General features: G+C 35.9%; 1 protein-coding gene and 1 long non-coding RNA gene across 3 annotated transcripts in view; one reads left to right on the top strand and one right to left on the bottom strand.

Moving 5' to 3' along the window:
- The window catches only part of LOC106874249 (kxDL motif-containing protein 1), a 49,806-nt gene extending 36,274 nt beyond the window's left edge, over positions 1-13,532 (top strand). The window contains exon 4 of the mRNA XM_089347027.1: positions 4,547-13,532. Within this exon, the coding sequence (XP_089203153.1) occupies positions 4,547-4,617 (71 nt within the window). The 3' untranslated portion in view covers positions 4,618-13,532. The remainder of the gene's footprint in view (positions 1-4,546) is intronic.
- LOC128251474 (uncharacterized) lies at positions 2,821-25,243 on the bottom strand. Of its 2 annotated transcripts, none has more exons than XR_008267142.2 (2): positions 25,076-25,243; positions 2,821-3,173 (listed from the first exon to the last, which is right to left on the bottom strand). It is a non-coding gene; the product is annotated as an uncharacterized LOC128251474 (long non-coding RNA). The 2 variants fall into 2 exon arrangements; XR_008267144.1 differs by lacking the exon at positions 25,076-25,243 and adding an exon at positions 3,502-3,720.
- Between the last annotated feature and the right edge of the window lie 15 nt (positions 25,244-25,258).

The raw sequence follows: 25,258 nt of genomic DNA, 5'->3' as shown, positions 1-25,258 counted from the left end.
CTCAAGGCAGTTGCATTTTTTTTTTCAGCATAATTCCATTTTTATATTACTGAATTCTTTTAAATATTTCTTATCTCATATATCACTAATTTCAATGTTTGGAAAATTAAATCATTTATATATATATATATATATATATATATATATATATATATATATATATATATATATATATATACACACACACACACATATATATATATGTATGTATGTATGATCGAAGAAAATGCCGTTTCCATCAGAATAAATCACCCGTCATTTCCACTATAAAAATTAATGAACCGAGGCAGTGCAGAGTTACCTACCCTGCATTGTACATGATGGCTTTTTTTTTTTTTTTTTGCTCTCTTGTATTCGGGTCTCTTACATATAACTCGTATAGAGTGTTTCATTGCAATATTTGTAATTCTAAGTAAGCATATGTGACTTAAAAGTGAGTACATTTCACTTACATCGTTTTTTTTTTGTTTTGTAATGACACATTCGATAATATATCCGTTCACTGTGAGATCGAAATTTTCACTGTAGTTTGAACTATCTGTTAGTATATTCACTTCTTTTTCATTCCTTACAGGAATAATTCTCGACTTCTCGTGTATAAAATACACAGCAATAGCAGGACTTTCCTTGCCAAATATTTGTGCACGAGTAAGGTTTGCTGAAATCATAGATAGAGACAATTCAGTATTCGGCATTCCTATAGAGTCGGAAATTAATCTAGTATGCCGAAAGCAGTAATTTCTTCGGATCTCTGTTTTAAGCATAGTAAATTACAGAGTAGGGGTGAGAGTTTTATTTCTACCACCTCCCGTAATTATTTTTCCAGTTTTAACTTGTTGGATTTATGAGATACTGTGTTGTTAATCTTTGATTTTAGGTGTGCGTGTGTATTAGAGAATAAAACCAAAACAATCCTGGAAAATACAAAAATAGAGTTGGATATCTCAAGTATGCAAAACGAATATTTAAATCTTTAAAAATCACTTATTAAATGTCATTATTTGAAAATAATTCCAAATTCCGCCCCCTTTATTTTTCTTTTCTTTTTTTCTTGTTTAAGCTTTAAACATTATTACTTTTAGTACAGCAGATAATTCGTAACTATGTCCTGTAGGATCACCCAGTATTCTTAGAAAATTAGTTTTAGATACATTAATCATACTTGTCTCTCATAAAAATATAAATATAATTAAATAACAAATAGAAGGTAGTAATCACAACCATATGATGAGCTTTTTGATTTGTTAATGAAAATATAATTAATAATTAACCAGCCAAGTTCATATTGTTGTGATTAATAATAATGTTATGGTGGTTTCGTGTTTCTGTTTTTTATGAAATAAATCACTTTGAAATCTCTCCTCACTTTAAACTGGAAGTCGCGTCTGTGTACAACAGTTGTTCACCGACTGTATTTAAAGTCCAACCATGGCTGTCCCTCCACTGGATGATAAGTTTATATAATCTGTTCCCTATGTACGTTTGTGGTTGTTTGTTACTTTTGCATTGGATGTTCAAAGTGCAATTGGTTGCTGAAATACAACGGATCAGCCTTATGGCTAAGATCAATATCTTATCATCATCGTCATTATTACATATTGGTTTCAAATTATGGCACAAGGCCAGCAAGTTCGTGGGGAGGGTGACTACTCGATTACATCGACCTCAGTGCTCAACTAGTACTTATTTTATCGATCCCAAAAGGATGAAGTCAAAGTCGACGGTGAAATTTGAACTCAACGTAAAAACAGACGAAATGCCGCTATGTATTTTGCCGTGGTGCGCTAACGATTTTACCAACTATATATTAATGAGGGTTAATTTCACTCTTTAAGAAAAAAGCCATCTTGTTTTGTGTTATTTATCCACCTTATCTCCATTAAGTCGGAGGAGCTAGTCGTGTTTTCTAACATCCGCGTAACTTTAACTAACACGAGGAGCGAAGTCAACCTGTTATATATATATTTGGGTGTGTGTGTTTAAGTGAAGTTATTATATGTATGTATAGAAAGTGTGTCAATAGCCAGCTGGAGGAGATGTCTTCCTGGGGCTACAAGCTACAGTAGCATCAACCCTTAAAGGTTAACCACATTCAGGTGGCAAATACACTTCACGACATCGTGCAGCTACTGTTTATACCTCACTCAGAGATTTATTATTGCTTGTTTCCACTTTTTCGAGATTGGTGACTTTTCGTCACTGGAAAAAGTATATATATATCTATATCATCATCATCATCATCATCATCATCATCATCATCGTTTAACGTCCGCTTTCCATGCTAGCATGGGTTGGACGATTTGACTGAGGACTGGTGAAACCGGATGGCTACACCAGGCTCCAATCTGATTTGGCAGAGTTTCTACAGCTGGATGCCCTTCCTAACGCCAGAGAGTGTAGTGGGTGCTTTTACGTGTCACCCGCACGAGGCCAGTCAGGCGGTACTGGCAACGGCCACGCTCAAATGGTGTATTTTATGTGCCACCCGCACAAGAGTCAGTCCAGGGGCACTGGTAACGATCTCGCTCGAAAGTCCATTACACATGCCACGGGCACAAGTGCCAGAAAGGAAACGCTGGGCACAGGTGCCATCCGGATTTCGCTTTCGCTTGCCCCAATAAGTCTTCGCAATATATATATATATTTGCATTGAGAACCACTTTCCATCGCCAACCGGTGGTTGTCACACACTGATGACGGGTCAATACCCAGAAACTCGGGTCCGTGTGTATCACGTCAGGCTGGAGATGGGAAAGATGACTTCCCTTTGCAAATATTATATATATATATAATTTAACATTAAATTGAAGGATCACTCAATTCTTTTCTTAAAATACGTTTATTACATTTTACCAAGGTTTACATTTTGATGACGAAACTTCAAAGTCATTGTTAGCATTTTTGTTGAATATTAAGCTTGCTTTCCAACCATGTGGTCTTAGGTTCAGTCCATTTGCACATCACCTTGGGAAAATGTTTTTCGTTACCTCTCTGAGTTGACGAAAGCCTTGTGAGTGAATTTAATGGATGGAAACTGAAAGGAGTCCATCTTTGTGTTGAGTTTGTCCCCACCACCGCTTGGTAAACCTGTGTTGGTTTGTTTACGTCCCAGTAATGTAGCGCTTCGGGGATCAATGTGTTCAAATAAACCCATCATTATGGTGCCCCAGTGACTGAAACAAGTAAAAGAAAAGAAAATTACACATATGTATGAAGGTGAGCGTTTGATTGCTTCCCTTCGATGCCTTCATGAATTACCTCTCTTGTATAATTTCTGATTGTCTAATTAAAATTGAAATTTAAAAACTATTCATTAAAGTAAAGAAGATCACTCAACCCACTTCAAAGATCTATTTTGTTGTTAAGATATCCAAATATCTAAATCTAAGCTTCATGTCTATTTTGTTTTCCCTGTAGGAATTCTCTTTGTATAGATATAAGGTGTGTGCGTACATTTGTAAATATGTATACGTGTTCATCCGTATGTATATTTATGCTTACAGATATTCTATGGCCAGAGGCCCTTCTTGTTTCCAACTTTCGCCTATTTTCAAGTAAGGTAATATTTCCCTATGGCCGGACATGTTTACAAGGAAGATAAGAAATGGACACTGCTTGTATGACAGTGATGCTCATCTACAAGCATCACATTATGTCAAGACAAGGAGATAGTTAACAAACATACACACAAACACATAATCTCCCTCTCATGCACACACACAGAGTGGTCTTCTTTCAGTTTCTGTTTATCAAATCAAATCACAAGATTTTGGTTGGCCCTGGGGCTAGAGTAGACACTTGCCCAAAGTGCCTCTCAGTGGGACTGAATTGCAAACTATGTGAATAGGAAGCAAACTTCTTTACTACAGGGCTATAAGGTATCCTCCCAATCCTTTCTGTCAAGGAGCATAGGCTCAAAATGTTAAAGACTTTTTTATTCTCTTTGAGCATTAAACAAATACACCTGCTTGTTGTTCCTTCACCTGTCTTCATCTTTTGTTTTCTGTAAATTTGAACTGTATATTTTGAAATGTCTTCAACCATGAAAGAAAAGTAGACCAGTCTTGGCATTGAAGAAATATATTATCTTTGTCATATTACCTCCATCATCATTACCTCTACTATCATTATTGTTCTCACCATCACATCATTGTTATTATCTCTGTGCAATAATCTAAATCTGTATCGATATTGATATTCTTTGAGAAGAATAAAGTAATAAAAACAAAATTCCAACTGTTGTTTAGAAACTAGGTGACAAAATCAGTTCACTGTGAAGGTACCACAATGTTGACATCAGCTTTATAAATGTTAAATCAGAAAACAATCAAAACAAATGCTTACATTATCTCATTTTTTACCAAGTGACTTGGTAACATGACTTGGCATTAATTAGTTTAGTGATTTGACGAGAACTTTTGTTTATTTTACATGACCGTAAACTGTGTCTAGATAACACAGTTTATCTAGACACTGAAGCTTTGTTTTCATATGTTTTGTTCCTGCCATGTTAGTTTGTTCTTAATTGTTTCAACTTCTGTTTCAGCTTGCAACGAAATGAATGCCACAGAGAACAAAGATGAGGACAACAATATCGGCTCAAACCTGTCAAACTGAATATGAAACTGAAATAACACAGGACAGGTTGGGGGCCCATTCAGCTCCCTCCAAATTAACTAAAGCATCAAGCTGTGTATAGTTTAATATAAAGCAACTGTGATGTACCGAACGGTCATATTTAATGTATAGCTTCTGTCTTGTAGCGATTAGTGTAATGGTCAATGTGTCTTAAATTTCAGTAATTATTTGTCTCTCTTAACTGAGATTTCTAGAATATTCATTGGTCATTATGAAGGATTCAAAATTTTTTTTGTAATGAGATAAAAAACCAAGGCTGTGTAGATTTTAGGACATTTATAAATAGAAGGTCTTACAGCTGCTTCCAGGATATCCTGGAAACAGCTGTAAGACCTATTTATAAATGTTCTAAAATCTACACAGCCTTGGTTTTTTATCTCATTACAAAAAACAATTTTTTATATACACATGCTGATATGTGACCTATGTTGGACCCCTTAATCGCATAATCACCGAACCTGGAACTTAACTATGGTCTATCCATAGCACTTATTCAGCATTACCTGACACCTTTGGGTCTCACTGTCACCATTACCTCTCATAACCTCCTATATATATATATATATATATATATATATATATGTGACAGGTTTACACACATATATATGTAGTTGTGTGTTTGTGTGTCTTTGTGTTGGTCCTCCACATCACTTGACTGCTGGTGTGTATTTTTTTACATTCCCATAACTTAGTAATTCAGCAAAAGAGATCAATAAGTACCAGATTTAAAAATGAATATTGGAGCTGATTTCATCAACTAAGCTCTTTGTGACACTACTCCAGCATGGCCACATTCCAATGACTGAAACAAGTAAAAGGTAAAAATATATTTTTTGCCAATACATGTTCAACCCGTTTGTTACTATACTTCTGCCAAAATACACTGTCTGATTCAATTAATTTTGAAAATAATGAAGAATTTTGTAAAATATTTTGCTGTTATTAATCTGGTATTTGGAACTTAAATTAACATGAAATTTTGAAAGAAGTTTTTCATTTAAATTACTTATAGAACCAGGAGGAGGTCTCCAGCGGGTTGATATTAAAACAGTTAAACTGAGGTTTAAAAGACTTAAATAGTTTGGTTGTCTAAAATCAACCCTCATGTATTAATTTTCTCACTCTACCCCCACCCCATTCCCAATCCAGATATTCAAATGAAGTTGCTTCATTAAGCCTTGTCCTGAGGAATTAAAATATCATATTTGCTCCTTGTTAGTTTTATTGATGCCTTCATCATTTATGTATAGAAAGTTTTTAAAAAATGATGAGGCATTGAAACAGGGGGGGAAAATGGAGTTTATTTACAAGTGTAGATACAACTGGGTGGTTAAGAAGCTCACTTTGCAATCATGTAGTTTCAGGTTCAGTTCTGATGCACAGCACCTTGGATAAGTGTTTACTTCAGCCCTGGATTGACCAATGCTTTGTGAATAAATTTGGTAGAGAGAAACTATATGGAAACCTGTTATATATGTGTTTGTGTTTGCCTTTCATCACTTGACAACCAGTGTTGGTTTGGCAAAAGAGACCAATAGAATAAATACCAAACTGTAAAAAAAAAAATAAATAAAAGAAAAATATGTAGTGGAGATTATTTGTTCAAATGAACCCTTCAAGACTACTCCAGCATGGCCACAGTCCAATGACTAAAACAAATGAAAGATAATAGACCCCCACCAAACATGAATAAGAAATAGTCACTTTGAATACATCACGATCATTGTTTTAACATCCACTTTCCCAAACGTGCATGTTTCAAATGAGTGTCTGTCTGGCTGTAGAAAATTCTGTCTCGGGGGAACCTTGTCTGACACAAACAAACATGGAATAGTAGATGTTACAACAACTAGTATGGTGATGATGATATTCAAATTTCAAAAAGACCATGCAAGCATGAAATTATAATGTAAAAAAATTTTTTTTTTTTTAAAGAAAAACAAAAGAACATGTAAAATTATTTTTTTAAATATCAGTTACAAATGATGAGAAATTTTATTAACCATGTTGAACTCTGCAAGATTTGAACTAAAAGTATAAAGCAGAAGAACAAATACCAACTCAAATACCCACAAGTCTACCAAAATTATTATTTAAAGGTTTGTACAAATGTGTTACATTTGGAATCAATGTCTTTGATACTGTGTCTCATCTAGTTTCCTTGGGTATCAAGGACTTTTCAAACTCTGCTTGCTGTTCCTCATAAAACAGATTTCTGTATTAATGCTGTTAGTTTTCATGCCAGCTGTTTGTGATGGACAACCAATGAATTTGATGTGTAGCTGTTTGTCATCATCGGCATTTAACGTCTGCTTTCCATGCTGGCATGGGTTGGACAGTTTGACTAAAAACTGGTAAGCTGGAGGGGCTGCACCAGGTTCCAATCTGATTTGGCAAGGTTTCTATGGCTGGATGCCCTTCCTAACACCAGCCACTCTGAGAGTGTAGTGAGTGTTTTTTACGTGCCACTGGCACCAGCCACAACTATAGTCTCACTTGGCTTGACAGGTTAACACTAGTACAGTATATCTCTAAGGGTCTGGTTACCTGTCACTGCCTTCATTGGTTAGTTTTCTTTATGACATCAGCATACAATTTGAATGAGCCAGTTTTTGATTATGAAAATTTTTCTAATTTGAAAAACTAGTCTGGGGTTTGAATTATGGAATATACCTGCTATAGAAAATTCTGCTTCTGGGCCGAACATGCAAGCTATCTTTATTTTCTGATCTTTTTATTTGATATGTCTATCAGAAGTTTTTTCTTTTTTGATGATCCTTGACAATGATATCTGGTCAGTTATCTTTGATCTCCCTCTCTATATTGGTATATCCGAAAATATGATTGCCTTGTTTCTGAGACATTTTCTAGTGTAAGTCTCTTCAATCTCTTTCATAGTGCCAGCTTAACTTCCAGTGTAAGTCCCAACTATGTCATGTCTGGGTTCTGTGGATGTATTCTTTCTTGGCTAAGGCTGAGCAACCACAGTTAATGATGTTAATTGTTTCTTCCCCATCTCTACATATCCTGTCTATATTTACTGTATTCTGCTTCATTGTGTGCTTTTGGTAGTTTCTGATTAGGGGCTTTGATCCTGTACTACAGTTAGACTCAGCTCTGATTCCCCATATTTTACAACACTGTAAAATATTTCTGGACAAGAATTAATGGATGGGATATATCATGCATATATACATAATAATGACTGATTGTCTTATAACATATTTAAGTCCAATCCTGTTAAAATGTTTGGTCAAAGGTGTCAGTACCTGAGAGAAAAGCTGTGTTGACGAGGAGAAATGATGGAAAATTCATCTAATGGATATAGTTTTTGTTTTAAAAATAATTCCCTCTTTTACCTATATCTGCCAAATTGTTTGGTATTTACCCATAACATCATGTGTCTTCTCATTACTTGTGCTACCTTACTCATGGTTGGTATTTCCAGGATCTATATTTAGAGAATACTGTCAAAAACTTCCTAGTTGTCAATGTATGCCATGATCAGACTTTTTTCGATCAGCAGTCCTCAATTATAGCTTCTACATTCCCTCTGCTCTTCTTGAAAGAAGATTTTTTTTTTCTCGTGTGTAAATTCACCTTCTGTAATATTACAGTTAAGGTTGTTTGAAAGCCAGTTAAAGGTCCATAGTTTTTAAGGTTTATTTTTTCTTTAATGTTGGGGGATTAAAATGGTTTTCCTCTCAGTCAGTTGTCTCTAACTCCATCAGTAGCTCATTAACCATTCTCTGCTAGCACCTTAAGGGGTCTCTGTTAAATATTTTAACCAGAAGTTAGAAATCTTTAAGTCCTACTACTTTCCAATTTGTTTGTCTTTTACAAAACCTAGGTTACTACTTCTACTATGGCCAACCACAATTGTTTATTCAGATGTTATGGTTGATGTATTAAGCAATCTTTTTCATGGCAATTCCTTTGTTATTAACCAACCTCCTTCCATTGTAGTTTGTGCAGCTTTGACTTGTATTCTTACAAACTTCTTGATAAAATCATTTTGGAATTGGAGTCAAGGTATTTGTTTTGCTCAGAAATATATTGTCATTTTCTGTACCAATGGATTCTTTATTAATTAAGGCAGCACATTCCAGAGTGACTTTAGATCTGTTGTTGCATTGAGAAGGGTTTGGGGATCTTTGACACTGACTTGGAGAGGATGTTCCTAAGTTGGATTCCAGCTTCAAGATCAGTTTCCTCCAGTTTTCCCCACTGTATATGTTTTGTTTTTCCTCATAGTCTTCTTGGGACACAGTGAAGGTGGTCCTTTCAAACCCATCATCCCCTGACAGTTAAATGGACCAGACTTGAACCTTTCATTGATTTTATACAATATTTTATTGATTTATTGTTGCAGATGAACTTTTTCAGTGTTTATTTGTCTGTTCTGGATCAAGCACCAGTAGAAGATTCCTTAAAGATCCTTGTCAGCTATAACTTTGTCAGATATGTCAGCAATGTTTTAGTCCTTCCTTGCCTATCATTTCAAATGGATTGATGTTGGCATCAACATTGGCCAAGCCTGTAGTAATCCCAAAAGATTGCCCCTTATCACAGAACAAGAATGGTTTTAGGATAGTGAAGGATAAAAGGAGTTGACTATGTCAACCTGATAAGGACTCAACTTTCAGCAAGACATTAATGTAGTAGCCCACCTTCTTTAGCCCCATTATGTCCAGTGGAGTGAACCCATGCCATCTGCTAGGAGGAGCATCCTGGCACTTGAAACTGGTCTCAGGTTGGAGACTTGTTTCCCAAGTTTTGCCAGTATATCTCTTTATTCCTTTATAATCTTGCTGAGATAGGCTCTGGTGGCAGGTGAAGTTCCCATCACCTATTCTGTTATGATGGGATGGAGGAATATCCTAGAACAAGTGGTCATTTTCAGTGAACACTGGACAGAAAGCAACCAATTCAGTGAGCCCCAATATAGAGATATCTGTTTGAAGTTGTGTGAAAGAGAGTCTTGGCCAAGAGTGAGGAAGTCTCTTAAGTTGTGTATATTGGAGTAGAGGGATCCCTAATCTTTGTTATTTGTGTGGTTTCTGTAGCAATGTATAGATGAAACACAATGAGCATGATGTCCCTAGTGAAAAGGCAGAGGTAGGAGTGGTTGGTCAACTGGGAAAGGATAGTGGCCTCATTTGCATTTGCTAACAGTTGATTAAGGAATTTAGTCAAAAATACTGCAACTAAACCAGCAAGCCCATCCCTTCTGCATTTCATGTTTTTCTTACCTCCAAATTTTGTTAGTGTGTTGTTGTCGACGAATTCTCTTAGTGTATGTCAGTTTCTATTGAACCATACATTAAGAGAACATTCTAGGAAAATCTTTGTTGACTACAACTCCCTAGGACATGTTGGTGTAAGATTTTCTTGACTATCATCATCATTATTATTAAGGTGGTGAGCTGGCAAAACCATTACAACACCAGATAAAATGCTTGGTTAATACAGTTCTATATTTAAGAGATGAGGAATTATGTACATTATTTACATTCAATGGTTGTTTGTCCTTATCTTGTTTGTTGTTAACACAACGTTTCAGCTGATATACCCTCCAGCCTTCATCAGGTGTCTTGGGAAAATTTCGAACCTAGGTACCTTTCCTAAGGTATTTTTTTTATATTGTTATTGTTCAGGTCACTGCCTGGAATCGAACTCGGAATCTTGGGGTTAGTAGCCCGCACTCTTAACCACTACACCATATGCCAATGGGCATATGGCGTAGAACCCAGGTTCGAAATTTCCCCAAGAGGGTTTATCAGCCGAAACGTGTTAACAACAAAGAAGGTGAGGACATATCTGTTAAATGTAAATAATGTAAAATACTCAGTGATGTTTCTCCCAACTGATTACATTTTGATTTCAAATCCTTGTCATGGTCAACTTTGCCTTTCATTCCACCCTTAGAAATGCTAGTCTTGTGTCTTAATCAGAAACCATTATTAATGAAAAAAATAAAAAGCAGCAAGCTGGTAAAATCATAATGGTGTTGGAATGATACGTTTTGTGGTATTTGTTCTGGTTGTTTACATTCTGAGTTCAAATTATCCCTTAGCGGTGAATAAAATGTAGTGCTGGGGTTGTTCAAATCCTCAAACATCTTCCCCTCAAAATTGCAGACATTGTGGTAATATTTGAAACCATTATTACTATTGTGAATATTGACTGTTACTGCATGTAGACATGTTTTTCTATCTCTGACCTGGAGTTATTACTAAGCATTATCAAATAAAAATAGTTTTGAAGTACTTGCTAAAATGGATTTGTTAACTGGTGGATGTCTGGCCACACTTTGGATGGGAGAAGACATTAATATGGTTTGTCTTTACAGACTTTACATTTTGCTTTTATATTTAGATAAACATTATCACAAAATATCTACGAAACAAAAAAACAATTTGCTCCCCATAAAAAAAACACAGAAATAATACACTCTCATACAAAGACAGAAAGACAGGACATAAACAAATTATACTACAGAATGAATGTTTGGAACAGACAGAAAGAAATAATGAACATTTAATGGAAAAAGAAATTATTTTAAATGATAGTTATAACAACACTTGCACCAAGGCATATGTATTAATCAAGAAGAATAAGAGGTGCATTCAAAACTTTTATTTAATCACCTTCAAAATACTTTCCTTAGTAGTTCACACACTTCTCCTGGCAGTTCTGCCACAGCTGGTAACACCTCTGGAATGATATAGAGCTCTGCCGTTGCTTTTCTCATAATTTCCTTACATGACTCAAATCGCTTCCCTTTCAGTATGGTTTTCATTTTGGGGAAGAGCCACAAGTATTGTTGTACTTGACCTGGAAAGCTTGGATTATGTGGGCAGAATGAGCGGGTACATTGTCGTCGTGAAGTTGCCAATTCTTCGCCACCCACCTGTCAGGCCACGTTCAACACACAGCATTATGCAGACGACATATAACCTCCTGGTAGTGTTTCTTATTGATTGTCTAACCTTATGAGTCAAAGAAACAGGTCAACATTATCTTTACATTGCTGCAAACCTGTCATGCATATTTTGACCTTGGTGGGGACAGATGCTTCCATTGTGAGGACTGGAACTTGGTTTCTGGGTCATAGCCATAAACCCATGTCTCATCACCAGTGATGATGGTTTTCATGAAGTTGGATTGCAGTTTGCTGTGTAACATATCCTGAGCGATTTCCATGTGGAGTTTTTTCTGTTCCACCAGCACCTTGGAGACGAAGGAATGAATTTTGCCAGCACTTTCTGCATGCACGAATCGTCTGTTAAAATGAAGTACACTAATCCTGTGCTTATTCCCACTTCATGAGCAATTTCCTGGATTGTTACACGACAGTCTCCAAGACTATTCGCCGAACCTTCTCAATCGACTCCTTGTTTTGGCTTGTGGATGGCCTACCAGCGCGTTCATCGCTCTTCACTGCGGTGAGGCTGTGTTTGAAGTGGTTGCACCATTCCTTGAACTGAGTTTTGACCATTGCATCATCGCCAAAAACCTGCTGAATCTTCTGGATGGTTTGAGTTTGAGTATCACCAAAGTTTTGGCAATACTTGATGCAATATCTCTCTTCGGTGTGTTCAGTCATTATGTGGAAACAAAAATCCAGCGAGCACACACTACAGCCTACCGGCACGAAAAATTTTATGCATGCGCAGGAAGAGTGGTGTTACCTTCCACCCAAAGGATTTTGCCCACGCAGCATTTGTTTTGGCGGTAAAAAATACGATCGGATACTTTTTGAACGCACCTCATAGTAGTCCTAGAGAAGCTAGTTTTACCTTTTGTTACACGGATTTGTTTTAAATGTGACAAAATTTCTAGATATAAGACTCAACTTGTGCAAAACCAGACGGTGTCTTTGTTCCAGGATCTAATCCAAAAGAGAAAGGAATAGTCAATCTGTGCATTAAGAAGGTTGGCGAAGATTTCCATCCTCTCTCCAACAGCTGGAAGAAGTTCTCCATAATACATCAGTAGAAATTCTCTTTAGCATCATGAAGCTTATGGAATCGTTTGCTGCATCTACTGGAGTGAAGGCAGCCAAAACACAGGCTGGAATAGTTAAACACCGCCGCATACACTTGTGCCCCAGTATTTGGGACAAAGAAATACAAAGGTGACAGTTAAAGCCATTGACAATGTTGACCCACGACTTACTGTCATTGTCACTTTTGTGTCACAGTATGGACAAGTGGTTAGTGCAAGGATGACTAGATGTGGTTAGGGTGGGGCCACAATAGATTTGCACGTCCTAATGACTTCTGAAAGCCACAAGGTTGTACTCAGTCGAAGATACCGCAACGAATAACTTGAGACTGATAATGTAGAGCATAAGGTCTAGTTGTTGTACATGTTGCAGTAAAAGCCACTTGAGAGTCCTTTGCCTTAAAGAGCTAGAAAGGCTCGAAAACCCGAACAATAAAACCCAGCAGGTTTCAGGTTCCTGAACACATTGGCATATTTCTAACCTGTTCTATCACAAAAATGTCAACAGGTACCTTTTGGGTGCACTAGAAGTCGTTAAGGAATAGTGGAAAGGAAGAGTTGTGTGGGTGCTCTATCTAAGCCCGGCCAGTGGCTTTACAAATGTGTATGGATGTGTAACCCTAAATGTTTTTCGTGTTCTTTCATACTTAAATTATATTGTTTTAGTTATTGTATTTATATGTATTTTATATCTTTCATGTTTTATTAATTTTTAAAATCCGTTTATTGTATAAAGTTCTCACTCTTTTTCCTGCGTTTGTGTAAATTTGTTAACTAACCCTACTTGTCTTGTAAATGCCATGTCCATTAGCATGCATTGCATTTTATTGTATCTCTTTGAGCCCTTGTGGCTAATAAAGAAAAGATTGTTATTATTATTCTCATTCCTTTCGTTGGTCATTTTGTACAATTGCTTGCCAAACCATTTACTGTGACCTAAAACAAAAGAAGATAAATGAGCTTATTATTAATGTGATTCGGGGTGACTAGCTTAGCACAATCATTAGCACACCGGACAAAATAGCGGCATTTCGTCTGTATTTACGTTCTAAGTTCAAATTTCGCCACTTCCATCCATTCAGGAGCCGATAAAATAAGTACCAGTTGAGTACTGAGTAGATGTAATTGACTACTTTGGGGCTTGTGCCTATAATAGAAAGGATTATGAAGGAGGTCAGCTGATAGAATCGTTAGCAAGTCAGACAAAATGCTTAGTGGCAATTTTTCCGGCTCTTTACGTTCTGAGTTCAAATTCCACCAAGGTTATTTTATTCAAAGTTTAGTCTTTGCTAAATTTACTCTAAGGCTTCCTGCTTCAAGGCTTGTTTCAACGTCTTGAATTTCTTCAAATTTATCACAGTGTCTGCTAGGTGTTCCAGGATATCGGCGTACGGGATCTCCCATGGGTAACCCGTCTTAAAGTCCTCTGAAATGGTCAGGAAGGCTATAATAAATAAAAGGGAAGTAAGAACCGAACCTTGCTGGACACTGCACGTCAAATTACCCCTAAACTCATTGCGAACTCTCCCCCTGCTGACTGCATCGCTATACATGGCTTACACCGTTCTCACAAGTATCCATCTAACTGTCGGGTCTTGTGCATAGAGTAGAAAGGCATTCATCTAATTTTCTTAGAGACTAACAGACTGCAGATTGTGGTACCTTATCACAAACCTCTAGATCACCAAATGCTAGATATAGAAGCTTACCCTTAGATAAAGACTTCGCATGCAGTTGTCTCACTATGAAGAGATAGTCGGTAATACCCTGATCTGGCACAAATCCGAATTAAATCACCTCTAAATTGTCCTAAATTTAAGAGATAGTCGGTAATACCCTGATCTGGCACAAATCCGAATTAAATCACCTCTAAATTGTCCTAAATTTAAGAGATAGTCGGTAATACCCTGATCTGGCACAAATCCGAATTAAATCACCTCTAAATTGTCCTAAATTTAAGAGATAGTCGGTAATACCCTGATCTGGCACAAATCCGAATTAAATCACATCTAAATTGTCCTAAATTTAAGAGATAGTCGGTAATACCCTGATCTGGCACAAATCCGAATTAAATCACCTCTAAATTGTCCTAAATTTAAGAGATAGTCGGTAATACCCTGATCTGGCACAAATCCGAATTAAATCACCTCTAAATTGTCCTAAATTTAAGAGATAGTCGGTAATACCCTGATCTGGCACAAATCCGAATTAAATCACCTCTAAATTGTCCTAAATTTAAGAGATAGTCGGTAATACCCTGATCTGGCACAAATCCGAATTAAATCACATCTAAATTGTCCTAAATTTAAGAGATAGTCGGTAATACCCTGATCTGGCACAAATCCGAATTAAATCACCTCTAAATTGTCCTAAATTTAAGAGATAGTCGGTAATACCCTGATCTGGCACAAATCCGAATTAAATCACATCTAAATCGTCCTAAATTTAAGAGATAGTCGGTAATACCTTGATCTGGCACAAATCCGAATTAAATCACATCTAAATTGTCCTAAATTTAAGAGATAGTCGGTAATACCCTGATCTGGCACAAATCCGAATTAAATCACCTCTAAATTGTCCTAAATTTAAGAGATAGTCGGTAATACCCTGATCTGGCACAAATCCGAATTAAATCACCTCTAAATTGTCCTAAATTAAGAGATAGTCGGTAATACCCTGATCTGGCACAAATCCGAATTAAATCACCTCTAAATTGTCCTAAATTTAAGAGATAGTCGGTAATACCCTGATCTGGCACAAATCCGAATTAAATCACCTCTAAATTGTCCTAAATTTAAGAGATAGTCGGTAATACCCTGATCTGGCACAAATCCGAATTAAATCACCTCTAAATTGTCCTAAATTTAAGAGATAGTCGGTAATACCCTGATCTGGCACAAATCCGAATTAAATCACTTCTAAATTGTCCTAAATTTAAGAGATAGTCGGTAATACCCTGATCTGGCACAAATCCGAATTAAATCACATCTAAATTGTCCTAAATTTAAGAGATAGTCGGTAATACCCTGATCTGGCACAAATCCGAATTAAATCACCCCTAAATTTAAGAGATAGTCGGTAATACCCTGATCTGGCACAAATCCGAATTAAATCACTTCTAAATTGTCCTAAATTTAAGAGATAGTCGGTAATACCCTGATCTGGCACAAATCCGAATTAAATCACATCTAAATCGTCCTAAATTTAAGAGATAGTCGGTAATACCCTGATCTGGCACAAATCCGAATTAAATCACATCTAAATCGTCCTAAATTTAAGAGATAGTCGGTAATACCCTGATCTGGCACAAATCCGAATTAAATCACATCTAAATCGTCCTAAATTTAAGAGATAGTCGGTAATACCCTGATCTGGCACAAATCCGAATTAAATCACATCTAAATTGTCCTAAATTTAAGAGATAGTCGGTAATACCCTGATCTGGCACAAATCCGAATTAAATCACCTCTAAATTGTCCTAAATTTAAGAGATAGTCGGTAATACCCTGATCTGGCACAAATCCGAATTAAATCACCTCTAAATTGTCCTAAATTTAAGAGATAGTCGGTAATACCCTGATCTGGCACAAATCCGAATTAAATCACCTCTAAATTGTCCTAAATTTAAGAGATAGTCGGTAATACCCTGATCTGGCACAAATCCGAATTAAATCACATCTAAATTGTCCTAAATTTAAGAGATAGTCGGTAATACCCTGATCTGGCACAAATCCGAATTAAATCACCTCTAAATTGTCCTAAATTTAAGAGATAGTCGGTAATATCCTGATCTGGCACAAATCCGAATTAAATCACCTCTAAATTGTCCTAAATTTAAGAGATAGTCGGTAATACCCTGATCTGGCACAAATCCGAATTAAATCACTTCTAAATTGTCCTAAATTTAAGAGATAGTCGGTAATACCCTGATCTGGCACAAATCCGAATTAAATCACCTCTAAATTGTCCTAAATTTAAGAGATAGTCGGTAATACCCTGATCTGGCACAAATCCGAATTAAATCACCTCTAAATTGTCCTAAATTTAAGAGATAGTCGGTAATACCCTGATCTGGCACAAATCCGAATTAAATCACCTCTAAATTGTCCTAAATTTAAGAGATAGTCGGTAATACCCTGATCTGGCACAAATCCGAATTAAATCACCTCTAAATTGTCCTAAATTTAAGAGATAGTCGGTAATACCCTGATCTGGCACAAATCCGAATTAAATCACCTCTAAATTGTCCTAAATTTAAGAGATAGTCGGTAATATCCTGATCTGGCACAAATCCGAATTAAATCACCTCTAAATTGTCCTAAATTTAAGAGATAGTCGGTAATACCCTGATCTGGCACAAATCCGAATTAAATCACTTCTAAATTGTCCTAAATTTAAGAGATAGTCGGTAATACCCTGATCTGGCACAAATCCGAATTAAATCACCTCTAAATTGTCCTAAATTTAAGAGATAGTCGGTAATACCCTGATCTGGCACAAATCCGAATTAAATCACCTCTAAATTGTCCTAAATTTAAGAGATAGTCGGTAATATCCTGATCTGGCACAAATCCGAATTAAATCACCTCTAAATTGTCCTAAATTTAAGAGATAGTCGGTAATACCCTGATCTGGCACAAATCCGAATTAAATCACTTCTAAATTGTCCTAAATTTAAGAGATAGTCGGTAATACCCTGATCTGGCACAAATCCGAATTAAATCACATCTAAATTGTCCTAAATTTAAGAGATAGTCGGTAATACCCTGATCTGGCACAAATTCGAATTAAATCACATCTAAATTGTCCTAAATTTCCTTCATAGTTTAGTCCTTCAGTAGTTGATTTTTTTTTTCACGAGCATCTCTTTTGATCCTGTAGCAGTTGATAATTATGCTACTCTGTAAGTCATTAGGTGTAACACCACCTTGTATTATTTGGTTGATTGGGTGACTAATTTGAACTCTATTTTGCCAGTCATTTTCAGCATCTCACTGGCTCTTTCCGTCTTCATATCCTTAATGGACAATATAAAAACACTGTATAAGACAGGGTTGGGTGGATCCGAAGTTCCTTTCGTAAAACATGGTCTCAGATTCTTTCACACTGCGTGGAACCTTGGGCGAGTTTTTTTTTTTTTGCTATAGCCTCGAACCGACCAAGTCGAATCGATAGTCGGAAGCAATATAGAAGTCCATCGTTTATATATATATATATATATATATATATATATATATATATATATATAACACAAAGAAGAATAGAGAATGATACATTTTTAATTCATAATATATAATCCATAATTTGCTTATGAGCATTTCAGATGAACGTAAAACAATATTACGTAAAACAACGATGCGTTTATTCTGCACTTTAATCGATCCATATGGTCTGGTTGCTCTAAGGAGGATATGCAAGCATCGATTTTCTAGATCTATGTAATACTATAGTCGATCAAATATAGATCGATTAAGGTGCATGATTTACACATCATAGTATTACGTAACAATAGCTCATCTGAAACGTGCGTAAGCAAATTATGGCTGATAAATTATGAATTAAAATGTATAATTCTCCATTCTTCTTTGTGTTTTGTACTGATATCTTCAAAAGCGAACTTTGGATATTATGAATTAAAATGTATAATCTTCCATTTTTCTTTGTGTCTTGTACTATATTCTGATATCTTCAAAAGCGAACTTTGGATCTACTAATGGAACAGGAGTACAAATGTAATTGTGTGGACTACATGGTTCACAGCGGATATCACTCGTCGATCTAGTTAGTGTGTGTGTGTGTATACAATATCACTTAACGTCTGCTTTCCATCTAGGTAAACAGCACTGTAGTCGTATACACCAGTGGAACGAGCCACAAAATGACGAGGATGATTTACAGTTCCGTGGCTATAACCAGGGTTGGCTAGATTATCATGGTTTCGTTGTGAATTGATAAAGAAGCTCGAAACAGATGTAACGTCCTTTTAGCTACCAAGGTCCCTGCTGTGCGGCTGACTCTACCATCCGTTTTTGTTGATGTTAACGCAAAATCTGACGACTCTGTTTAACGACCCTACCAACATAATTTTTATGTCTTTACATAAGTTTTGTTGATTTGAACTTTATAATTGGGACCATCAAGTCGCACCCTGGATTCTAAGATTTTTTAAGAATATCACGGCAGTGCCAATACCATTCAGTATTATAGATTATTTTACTGGAGCTTCGCGTACAATCTTATATGAAATAAGATAAACATTGTTAATTTAGATTTGTCAAGAAACGTGTTGCTTAGCAACGCGCTGAAACAGGCTTTATACACACACACACACACACACACACACACATATTATTTTTAGTATATTGAGTTTCTCTAAGTAACACTTTCAAGATTGTTGCAGTAACACGCAGTGATCACACAAACACAGACACACACTTACATACACATGTTATTGGTAATAATGCGATTCGTCTGTAAAAATCGCACAACTGCAATAGGTGCTAAATTCTCTATATTCAATATTTTCATTCTGGGACTACACATTTCAAATCTTCGCAAAATAATTGAGACACAAAACAGATACCATATTCTGATAACAGGGTCTTTAAAAAATAATAAACAGAAGGAAAAGAAGAGCATTTTGTAAAAATAATGATTTTTGCTGATTCTGAATCTCTTGTCAAAAACAAAAATTCGAAAATTTTCTTCTATAAAAATAAATGTGTTAGTGTTAACAGTGGGTGACATGATCCGAAACCACATCTTTTGATGTCAAGCAGGCACGATATTCTCTGTCTTTCAATTTTTAATAAGTATACAAGGTGTATAGTTCTCAAAGCATGTCCCGTCAGCACGACCCGATAATACATAAAATATTGTGTATGTAGAAGTAGAATATAAACTGCCTTGGTAAGTGTCATAACAGAGTAATGAGCCTATTGGGCTTTGCTTGATTCTAATGAAATGTGTAATGTGTAACATAGTAATAATGAATATATGTGCGCGTGCGTATGTATTTATTCACCTTTGAAACTATTTTTAAGCGGTACAAAGTTACCAAAATGTCCTAATAGCTGAGAGTTCTATTTCTCTTGTTTATTCTACAAAACACACACACACACAATTGTGTGTGTGTGTTTTGTAGAATAAAAAGTCACACAACATTAATAAATGTAGCATTAGTAAAACTTGAAGCAAAAAGAAAACAAATAAAGAAAAAAGACGCCTGAAATGCAGAAATATAAAGTGAAAAAACGACAAAGAAGTATATAATGGAGTTTGATACGCGAAAGGAAGAAACGGAAGAGAACTTGACGTTTCGGATGAAGTCCTTTATCAAAAAGAAGGAAAAGAATAGAAAAGAGAATTGAACGAAAGGACAAAGAGAGAAAAGATAAGATACTAAAGAGATTTCTATTTTCATGGTAGGTCTCAGGAACTCGTGTGTGTATGTGCATGCGTGTGTAAATGCAGTTAATAAAAATAAAATATACAAAATACAGGATACAAATATGTATGTATAAATCTACGATGTATATTCTTGTGTGTGTCTGAAAAAAATAGCAAGAAGAGCGATGACATGACAGTGGTCCCGCACTACTGAAATCTTAAATAAATACGTCGTCTCTTATCGACGACCATTACTGCCGCCATCACCAGTAACGTGCCTTCGCCGCCAGCCCCACCAACATTACAACCACTTCCACTATTATAGACCCCGCTTCCGCCATTTACTTCACCACTGCAACCATCATGGCTAATGTCGCCGCCTTCACCACCAACATTACTCATATCAGTGCCGCCATAACTATTCCACACATTTCTTCTTTTTTAACATCAACAAACACATTTTGAACATCATCATCTGAACACATCTTACACACCATCACCACCAACATCATCACCCTCATCATCATCATCATCATCATCATCATCATCACAACAACGACGACCACCAACCACCATCATCATACTCGTCATCATCATCACCATCATTACTGTCATCATCATCATCATCATCATCAGTATGAATAATAACAACAAACAGCGCCTCCAACAACAGCAGCAACGACTGTCTTAACAAAACGAGCAGTTATGTTGTTTACAAAAGTAGATTCAAGGTTTAAAAGAAAATAGGCCTCAAGAGTGACGAATTTGATCGTTTCAAATTTTCTGACAGTCACTAGCCTGACCTCTTGGGAAATGGTGGGGAGGGTGCGGGTGTTGGTGATAGTATTGTGCTGGTAAACATGGCACTAGTTAGTGGTGCTAATTATCGTTGTTGTTGTTGTTGTTGTTGTTGTTGGTGGTGGTGGTGGTGGGTTTTACTCGTATAGGTTATAATAGTGGTGGTGGTCGTGGTGATACGATTGTGATGGGGATGGAGGCCTTGACGCATCGATGATTCTCTGGTTTAAAGGTGTCTAACATGACGGTCCACGGCAACGTTTAACCCCAACCCCGGCACAATCTTATTTTTAAAAATAATCTTAAAAGTTTTTAAATATTCTATAAATCATATATCACTAGCACGCGTTCAGAGTCGTTGTTAGACTAGAGTCGTTGTTAGACTAGAGTCGTTGTTAGACTAGAGTCGTAATTAGTATCTGTAATGATTAGTCAACTCAGCGCATCTTTTATTCCAACAAATAAAAATGAATTTTTAATTCATATAACAATATAGTGGCTTATTTCCCCTTCATTTTGTCAGTACACTTTAATTCAAATCCTTTACTCTTTACTCTTTTACTTGTTTCAGTCATTTGACTGAGGCCATGCTGGAGCACCGCCTTTAGTCGAGCAAATCGACCCTAGGACTTATTCTTTTGAAGCCTAGTACTTATTCTATCGGTCTCTTTTGCCGAACCGCTAAGTTACGGGGACCTAAACACACCACCATCGGTTGTCAAGCGATGTTGGGGGAACACAGACACACAAACATATACACACACATACATACATACATACATACATATATATATATATATATATATATATATATATATATATATATATATATATATATATATATACATACATATACGACGGGCTTCTTTCAGTTTCCGTCTACCAAATCCACTCACAAAGCTTTGGTTAGCCCGAGGCTATAGTAGAAGACACTTGCCCAAGATGCCACGCAGTGGGAATGAACCCGGAACCATGTGGTTGGTAAGCAAGCTACTTACCACACAGCCACTTTGTTTGTTTTTTTTGTCTATTTAAAAAAAAAAAAAAAAAAGACTTCTTTTGCCTGTGATTGAAAATCACGACGATTTACAGCTCGTTTGGGACCAAGCAGCAATAAAAACCTACTAGGATCGTATTTTTCTCAAGCTTTTTCCTTGTCTGTGTTTTCCACCAATAACATCACTGCAATCGTTTAAACAGAACACAAACTATTAATCCAATCGAGTGCACATGGGACACGGGTACCAAGTTGGGATCTAGTTCAAAACGGGGGCACCAGTATTTTCTTAACGAAACACTAACGAAACATTTTGAAACTTGGGACACTGGTAGAATGTGTCATATAAAACATCTTTTACTCTTAGTCTTCTTAACAAAAAAACGTACATCGCAAGTTATTCCATGTTAAAGTTGTCGTATTTCTGTAATTTCAACCAATCACTGACGTCTATTCAGCTGAATAGAGCTACTGCTTGCCAGTCATAAAAATGTTATTCCCTGTGACATATTTCATCCGGTTTAATCGTAATTTATACGCATATATTGTTTATATAATAAATTACGCTGTGCGTATCTATGTGTGTAACAATTTTAGAGTTCGGATTCTAGAGTTAGGGTTAGTTTTAGGGTTAGGGTTAGGGTTAGGGTTAACAGTCTAGTTAGGGTTAGGGGATTAATACGATATACACCGTTACAGCGCTAACTGTTTTCAACTGAATAGACGTCAGTGATTAGTAGAAATTATCGAAATAAGACAATTTTTTTTACATGAAATATATTCGAATACAAAATTTTTTTTTCTGTTCTATAACACAAAATAGATAAGTATACGAAGTTTGAAAGTCTTTCGGTACCAAAAACACTACATAAAACATAAATGAAAACTGGTGCCCCCGTTTTGAACAAGATCCCCAAGTTGACTCATTTTTGACAGTGAAGTACTTTCCGAAATCTTCCACAGCTTATATGGTGTAGTACATAGTACACATATCTTATTTTCACTGGCCAATAGGAAGAGGTTTCGTGAACTGATTTGCGTATGGTTAATGTGTTATATCACCAGCAAAAATTCAACCAGCGCAATAAGGGTTAGTATTCCTACGTCTCAAAGGCCTCGTAATACCTAAGATCACTATCGGTTGTTGAAACTAAATTAAAATTCATAATATTCTTTAAAATCTTTTCTGTGCGACTATCTCTAAAAATGTAATTATTGAAACAATCGCAATGGAAATAGATATTAGATAATGATATTAATTGCTTAATTAATAAAACAAAAGCAAAGTATGAGATAAGCGAATAATAGTTTTAATTTCAAAATTTTGAAACTTGACATTCTTAGAATCTCTAAAGAAGTCTTGAAGCCATTTTTATAGCATTACAAACTTGAGAAAATATTTAGCACGAAGTATGCCTCCCGGCAGATGTGAAACTATAATTCAAATCTATTTTCACCAAACTAAAATAGCTTAATAACTAACCTAACATATATGGAAACAAAATTACATCTTTTATCAGGAAATAAAATCACAAGAAATACCATAAATAATAGTTATGGTTATTAAACAAATAATACTTTATTTAAATATTATAAATAATAGTTAAAAATAATGAAATAGCTAGTGATTTATGTCGTTTACTTAACAAAAGTAAATGACTTTTGTACAAAAAGAAAATTTATTCAATGATAGCAGAGTACAAACCAGCTGGTGGTTTTTTCGATAACTTACGCAATATATATATCCATATCCATCACTGCTGATCTTACCAATCGGTTTCGCGCTAGAAATACGATGGAGTATTAGATAACAATCCGATTATATAACCTTATACTCATCAGAGTTAGCCGATATGGAAAGGAATATGGCGACTGCTCTCTCTCTCCACACACACACACACACACACACACACACACACATATATATTAGGTATATATTAAGCCATTTTAGTTTGACCAAAAGAACCGATAGCGATCGGAGGCATTACCTATTATATTAGCTCTTTCTGTAGCTTTCTCTACGATATAAAGCGTGACTGGAGCACCGCCTTTAGTCGAATAAATCGACCCCAGGACTTATTCTTTGTAAACTTAGTACTTCTATCGGTCTTTTTTGCCGAACCGCTATGTTACGGGGACGTAAACACACCAGTATCGGTTGTCGAGCGATGTTAGAGGGACAAACACAGACACACAAACATACGCACACACACATAAACACATGCATACACACACATACATATATACGACGGACTTCTTTGAGTTTCCGTCTACCAAATCCACTCACAAGGCTTTGGTCGGCCTGAGGCTATAGTAGAAGACACTTGCCCAAGGTGCTACGCAGTGGGACTGAACCCAGAACTATGCGGTTGGTAAGCAACCACACAGCCACTCCTGCGCCAGCTACTTACCACACAGCCACTCATATTTATACATTTTTTTAACTAACCCGAAACAGTTAATACATCTATAATCAAATTGTTTCCAAACTTCCATGAAAGTGTTAAAATTACTGATTGGTCAACTCAGTTTACTAAAAGTCTCCGATATTAATGAATTTCTAAACAATGAGAATGTGGATAGTTAAAGAGGGTACTTAGTAGCTGATAATATTCTTACACAGGATTGAAACATGCACGCCTCTTTTCCCCTTCTTCAATCCACGAACATGTTTTAAATAAAGACTTGTTTACATACATCAAAACATTTCTAACGCTGGCTAGAAATATCTGTAGACAAATTCCATAGTACATTACAACAATTCCAATTAGATGTCTCGTGCATTAAAAATAATAACACAAACACTAACTCAGCTAGTGTCTTCTATGCAGATGGCATCACTGACTAATTAACATAATATATTTAGTTTCATAAATAGCTTATAAGATACGTTGCATTATCTAATTAGAAGGAGGGTGGGCGTTCATTGATATACGGCTAAATGCATTCTCTTGTTTCGTAATGAAGACTGTCCAAACTATGGTATCGTTTTCTCTTTATATGCCCATCAATAAATTTTGTCTTTGCTCTTCTGACGGAAACAAACATTCCAGGTTAATATATTAATATATTAATATATTCATGATATGTTAATGTATGCTATGAAGGTTAGAATCTATTTTCTCATACGCTTGATGACGCTTTCTCTTTAGTGTGTATATATAGATAGATAGATAGATAGATAGATAGATAGATAGATAGATAGATAGATAGATAGATAGATAGATAAACATACATACATACATGTTTGCGCGAATATTTTCTTTACCTATTTATCATTTGTTTATTTATATTTCGTTGTTTGTTTATCAGTTAGTGTGTCTCATCAACGTCGTCGCATAAATCAGAAAATAGTTGCCAGTAGCGTGGAACTGCAGAAAAATATCCGGTTTAAAATGGTGGCATTCATCAGTAGCTTGGGTTTCA

This window comes from Octopus bimaculoides, chromosome 2 (assembly GCF_046866305.1).
Source record: "Octopus bimaculoides isolate indiv1 chromosome 2, ASM4686630v1, whole genome shotgun sequence".
Classification (NCBI taxonomy): Eukaryota; Metazoa; Mollusca; class Cephalopoda; order Octopoda; family Octopodidae; genus Octopus; species Octopus bimaculoides.
This window is presented reverse-complemented; position numbering and strand designations above follow the sequence as displayed.